The sequence below is a fragment of the Colobus angolensis genome, unplaced genomic scaffold (genome assembly GCF_000951035.1).
Source record: "Colobus angolensis palliatus isolate OR3802 unplaced genomic scaffold, Cang.pa_1.0 Scaffold101, whole genome shotgun sequence".
In the NCBI taxonomy this organism is placed as follows: Eukaryota; Metazoa; Chordata; class Mammalia; order Primates; family Cercopithecidae; genus Colobus; species Colobus angolensis.
In genome coordinates, this window is record NW_012111031.1 from 7,199,319 (window position 1) to 7,205,782 (window position 6,464).

General features: G+C 45.1%; 1 protein-coding gene across 1 annotated transcript; it reads left to right on the forward strand.

The window, feature by feature from the left end:
- Nucleotides 1–1,088: 1,088 nt before the first annotated feature.
- Nucleotides 1,089–6,263, forward strand: LOC105510692 (ferritin heavy chain-like). Its single transcript, XM_011940580.1, is given in 3 exon segments — nt 1,089–1,094; nt 5,444–5,596; nt 5,599–6,263. Coding segments are annotated over 3 exon segments (663 nt in total). The 3' UTR covers nt 6,103–6,263.
- Nucleotides 6,264–6,464: the final 201 nt, after the last annotated feature.

Below are 6,464 nucleotides of genomic sequence, written 5' to 3' on the forward strand. Positions count from 1 at the left end.
AGATCAGGAGAGGATTTCAGTTGTTCAGTTGAATCAGAACCTGGCTCTCTGAGCAATTCTCTGTGGCCTTGTCTAGTTACCCTGGGTCCTCAGCTTCTGCCTCATAAACTATAGCCAAGACTCAACTCTCTGAGCTCTGGTTTTCTTTTTGCAATGCCAATAAGAAAGTACCTAGCCCCAGCAGTTTCTAAGACAAAGCTCATCATGGCCAGGTACATTGGCTCAGGCCTATAATCACAACCTTTTCAGAGGCTGAGGCAGGAAGATCGCTTGAGCCTAGGAGTTTGAGACCAGTCTGGGCAACATAGCAAGACCCCATCTCTACAAAAATGTTTTGAAAAACTTAGCTGGGGCTCGGTGCAGTGGCCCACGCCTGTAATCCCAGCACTTTGGGAGGCCGAGGTAGGTAGATCACCTGAGTTCAGGAGTTCGAGACCAGCCTGGCCAACATGGTGAAACCCCATTTCTACTAAAAATACAAAATATTATCTGGACATGGTGGTGGGTACCCAATGTCAGCTACTTGGGAGGAGGTATGAGAATTGCTTGAACCTGGGAGTTGGAGGTTGCAGTGAGCTGAGATCATGCCATTGCACTCCAATCTAGGTGACAGAGCAAGACTCTTTCTCAATAAATAAATAAAAAGCTGGATGTGGGGGTACCTGTGGCCTGAGCTACTTGAGAGGCTGAGGTGGGAGGATTGCTTAAGCCCAGCAGGCTGAGGCTGCAGTGAGCTGTGTTCTGCCACTGCACTCCAGTCTGGATGAAAGATCCTATCTCAAAAAAAGAAAAAATGAAAGAAAGAAAAGAAAATGCTCATCATTTATCCTAGTCTGGATGAAAGATCCTATCTCAAAAAAAGAAAAAATGAAAGAAAGAAAAGAAAATGCTCATCATTTATCCTATATAAAGTATTAATACAAATATACTTGCCATAAAAAAATGTCAAAAAGCAAACAAGAAGAAAAATTCAAGCCACAAGGAATTGGATAATGAATGCTCTATTCACACAAGGAAAGACAAGTCTGTAGTCTGAAGATGTTTTGATTTGTTTTTCAATTTTTTTTCTTTCAATGTTTTCTGTATAAATGGCAGTAAGAAGGTGAGAATTCATTAAATCAGATGCTTTAATTGGAAGCAATGGAATAACATTATATTTATAGATCTGAGTGGAATGGGAATGAATTTCCAGCTATGATACAGGAAAACAAACACTAAACAATATTGCATAAACATTAGCTATGGTCTGAATGTTTGTGGCCCCTGAAGCTTCCTATCTTGAAGCCTGTTCCTCAGTGCAGTGGTGTTGGGAGGTTGGGTCTTTGGGTGGCAGAGCTCTCATGACCGAGATTAGCGCACTTATACAACAGGCCTGAAGGAGCTTGTTCACCTTTTCTCCCATGTGAGGATGAAGGAAGCAGGCATTGTCCTTGAGGTAGAGGGCAAGCCCTCACCAGACCCCAAATATACTGGTGCTTCGATCTTGAACTTTGCAGCCTCCAGAACTTTTTTTTTTTTTTTTGGAGACGGAGTCTTGATTTATTGCCCAGGCTAGAGTGCAGTGGCATGATCTCGGCTCATTGCAACCTCTGCCTCCCAGGTTCAGGTGATTCTTCTGCCTCAGCCTCCTGAGTAGCTGGGATTACAGGCGCGTGCCACCACACCCAGCTAATTTTTGTTTTTGTTTTTAGTAGAGACAGGGTTTCACCATGTTGGTCAGGCTGCTGGTCTCGAACTCCTGACGTCGTGATCTGCCTGCCTCGGCCTTCAGAAGTGCTGGGATTACAGGCATGAGCCACCGAATCCGGCCAATTTTTGCATTTTTAGTAAAGACGTGGTGTCACCATGTTGGCCAGGCTGGTCTTGAACTCTTGACCTCAACTGATCCACCTGCCTTGGCCTCTCAAAGTGCTGGGGTTACAGGTATGAGCCACTATGCCTGGCCAGAAATATATTTCTATTGTTTATTACCCAGTCTAAAGTATTCTGTTATAGCAGCCCAAACAGATGAACACAGCATTCTTTCATGTCAGTAAAATGCCCTGGCTATTACTTCTAAAATGTTCAGCTGGGCGTGGTGGCTCAGCCTATAATTCAGTGCTTAGGGAGGCTGAGGCGAGGACGGATTGGTTGAGGTCAGGAGTTCGAGACCAGCCTGGCCAACATGGTGAAACCTAGTCTCTACAAAAAATACAAAAATTAGCTGGGCGTGGTGGTGCATGTTTGTAATCCCAGCTACTTGGGAGGCTGAGGCAGGAGAACCACTTGAACCCAGGAGGTGGTGAGGGCATGTTATTAGCAAGCATGTTAATAAGCCTATCAATAAGTCGTATTTAACGGTAACTAATGAACATTTGTACTGGGTCAAATAGCATCCCTCCAAAATTCATGTTTACCCTAAACCTCAGATTGTGACCTTACTTGGAAATAAGATCTTTACCGGTGTAACTAGTTAAGTTAAAGTGAGGTCATACTGGATGAGGATGGGTCCTAATCCAATAAATGATGTCTTTGTAAGAAGAGGGAAATCTGGACACAGACACATTGGGAGAAGGCTGTGTGCTGATGGAGGCAGAGATTGGAATGAGGCATCTTCAAGTCTAGGAATGCCAGGGGTTGCCAGTAACCACAAGAAGTTAGGATGAGGCAAGGAAACATCCTCCCTTAGAGCCTTCAGAGAAGCACAGCCCTGTTGACACTTTTTTTTTTTTTTTTTTGAGACTGATTCTCACTCTGTTGCCCAGGCTGGAGTGCAGTGGTGCGATCTCAGCTCATTGCAACCTCGCCTCCCAGGTTCAAGCAATTCTGCCTCAGCCTCTTGAGTAGCTGGGACTACAGGTGCATGCCGACACGTCTGGCTAATTTTTGTATTTTTATTAGAGATGGGGTTTCACCATATTGGCCAGGCTGGTCTCAAACTCCTGACCTCGTGATCCACCCGCCTTGGCCTCCCAGAATTCTGGGATTACACGTGTGAGCCACTGTGCCTGGCCCCGCTGCTGACCCCTTGATTGGAATTTCTGGCCTCCAGAACTGTGAGGAAATACATTTCTATTGTTTTAAGCCATACAAGTTTATGACAATTTGTTACAGTGGCCCTGGAAACTTGAAAAACATTGCAATGTCACATGCAACTGGGCTTTGGGGAACTGACTCATTGTAACCAGAACTCTCCAGATGCTTTATAATCTTGAATTCAGTTTATTAATCTACAGTGGGAAATAGCTGGCAGGATAATAGGCATTCCCTCAGCGAACACCAACCTGGTTGACAGGCCTAAATTATAAATGAGAAGGAAGGAGGAACTAGTATTTATCAAACATCTGATATATTTCAAGTACCGTGTGTGTCAAAAATACATATAAAATTACAACTGTTATAAGAGATTTGAAGGGAGATATATTGTGGCATATAATTGAGGGAAATTGGAATGTCAAGGAGATAAAGGATGAGGACTGTGGGGAATGGATTTGGAAGAATAACAGAAATTAAGAAAATGAATGGGACACCGTGTGGGGGCAGGTGGCGGACGGCAGGTCCAAAAGCCATACACATCCAAGCAACTGAAAGAAGGGCCAGGTGCATGAAGGAATGGGGTGAGGTTGTACCAGGTGAGGGAGGAGAGAAAGTTAAGGGTAACACATGCAAGGCCTCCTAGATGGTGTTAAGGTTTGTGTCTTTCTCCTAAGGACAATGAGGAGGCATTAAATTTTACTCTACAAAGGAGTGACATGATTAGATTTGCAGTTTTGTTTCTTTTTATTTATTTACTGTTTTGAGACAGAGTCTCATTCTGTTGCCGAGGCTGGAGTGCAGTGGTTTGATCTCGACTCACTGCAACCTCCAACCCCCAGGTTCAAGCGATTCTCCTGCCTCAGCCTCCCAAGTCGCTGGGACTACAAGACTGCACCACCATGCCTGGCTAAATTGTTTGTATTTTTAGTAGGGACAGGGTTTCACCATGCTGGTCAGGCTGGTCTTGAACTCCTGATCTGAAGTGATCCGCTTGCCTCGGCCTGCTAAAATGCTGGGATTACAGGTGTGAGTCACTGCACCCGGCCTAGATTTGCAGTTTTGAAAGCATCACTCTGGCTGCAATGCAGACTACAAATTTAAAGGAGAGGGAGAGTCTGATGCCAGCCGAAGGCCCAGGGATTATGAGTGAATACACCACACCCCAGCAGACACTGCTATCCCCTATCACCTGCAACAGCCAGCCAGAGGCCAAGCTCCCTTTTCCCAGTGCCAGGAGGTCCTCCAAGCCACATCCCTCACCATAGACCCAGACCTCTTCTTTGAGAGAACTAGAGCTGAATATTTGCCTGAAATAGCCAAGCAGAGAAAGAGTAACTAAAATGGTATTGAGATCATTGGATTGGTTTAAGATTGTGATATTGGACTAACTTTTTACTCTGGCTTCCACCTCAAAAGATGAGAGTTCATAAGATGCAATCTGTAATAGGATATGATGGAGTAAGATTCTATTTATACACCTGAGTACAGTGTGAGGGGTGTATAATAAACACTTAACAATGTATCATAAACATGCTTTCAGGTCAGAATATACTCACCTAAGGCATTCTCTGAAATGGCTGCAGTACTCCTTGCGTGCATGTCCTATTATTTAACTATTTTCTTTTTAATTGGTAAGCAGTCTGTCTCTGGTATTTGCTAGATTACACCAGCACATTGCACATATATCCATGTACACTTCTGAATGTATGTTTAGGAATAGAGTCTCAAAAAAAATTTTTTTGAGACAGAGCCTTGCTCTGTTGCCCAGGCAGTGAGTGCAGTGGTGTGGTCACAGCTCACTACAGCCTCAACCTCCTTGGCTCAAGTGATCCTCCCATCTCAGCCTCCCAAGTAGCTGGGACCACAGGTGGATGCCATCACGCCTGGCTAATTTTTTATTTTTTTGTAGAGACAGGGTCTTACTCTGTTGCCCAGGCTGGTTTTAAACTCCTGGCTTCAAGCGATCCTCCTTCCTTCGCCTCCCAAAGTGCCAGAATTACAGGTATGAGCCACTGTGCCTGTCCAGAATGGAGTCTTTTTTTTTTTTTTTTTTTTGAGATGGAGTCTCACTCTGTCGCCCAGGCTGGAGTGCAGTGGCGCAATCTCTGCTCACTGCAAGCTCTGCTGCCTTCCAGGTTCACACCATTCTCCCGCCTCAGCCTCCCGAGTAGCTGGGACTACAGGCGTCCGCCACCACGCCTGGTTAATTTTTTTGTATTTTTAGTAGAGACCGGTTTTCACCGTGTTAGCTAGGATGGTCTCAATCTCCTGACCTCGTGATCCACCCACCTTGGCCTCCCAAAGTGCTGGGATTACAGGCATGAGCCACCACGCCTGGCCAGAATGGAGACTTAATAGGAGGATTTCCAGGTCTAAGAGAAAGCATATTTAAACAGTGACAGATGCTGGCAAATCAACTTCCTAAAAGATTCTTCTGAGACGTTCTTCGCCGAGAGTCGTCGGGGTTTCCTGCTTCAACAGTGCTTGGACGGAACCCGGCGCTCGTCCCCCATCCCGGCCGGCCGCCCATAGCCAGCCCTCCGTCACCTCTTCACCGCGTCCTCGGACCGCCCCAAGGCCCCCTCAGAGGGCGCCATCAACCGCCAGATCAACCTGGAGCTCTACGCTTCCTACGTTTACCTGTCCATGTCTTACTACTTTGACCGCGATGATGTGGCTTTGAAGAACTTTGCCAAATACTTTCTTCACCAATCTCATGAGGAAAGGGAACATGCTGAGAAACTGATGAAGCTGCAGAACCAACGAGGTGGCCGAATCTTCCTTCAGGATATTAAGAAACCAGACTATGACGACTGGGAGAGCGGGCTGAATGCGATGGAGTGTGCTTTACATTTGGAAAAAAATGTGAATCAGTCACTACTGGAACTGCACAAACTGGCCACTGACAAAAATGACCCCCATTTGTGTGACTTCATTGAGACACATTACCTGAATGAGCAGGTGAAAGCCATCAAAGAATTGGGTGACCACGTGACCAACTTGCGCAAGATGGGAGCACCCGAATCTGGCTTGGCAGAGTATCTCTTTGACAAGCGCACCCTGGGAGACAGTGATAATGAAAGCTAAGCCTCAGGCTCATTTCCCCATAGCCATGGGGTGACTTCCCTGGTCACCAAGGCAGTGCATGCATGTTGGGGTTTCCTTTACCTTTTCTATAAGTTGTACCAAAACATCCACTTAAGTTCTTTGATTTGTACCATTCCTTCAAATAAAGAAATTTGGTAACCCCCCCCCCAAAAAAAAAAAGATTCTTCTGATATGTAACTATATCAATAGTCAGGCTGTATATTAACAAAACTTGTTTCTGTCTGGGTATGGTACACATGAGATAACATTTCACATATTATTTAATTTTTTAAAGTTTATTTTTCTGATTATAAAAGCTATATGTTTCAGGAAATGGGGGAAATTTATTTCCCTTGGCCTAT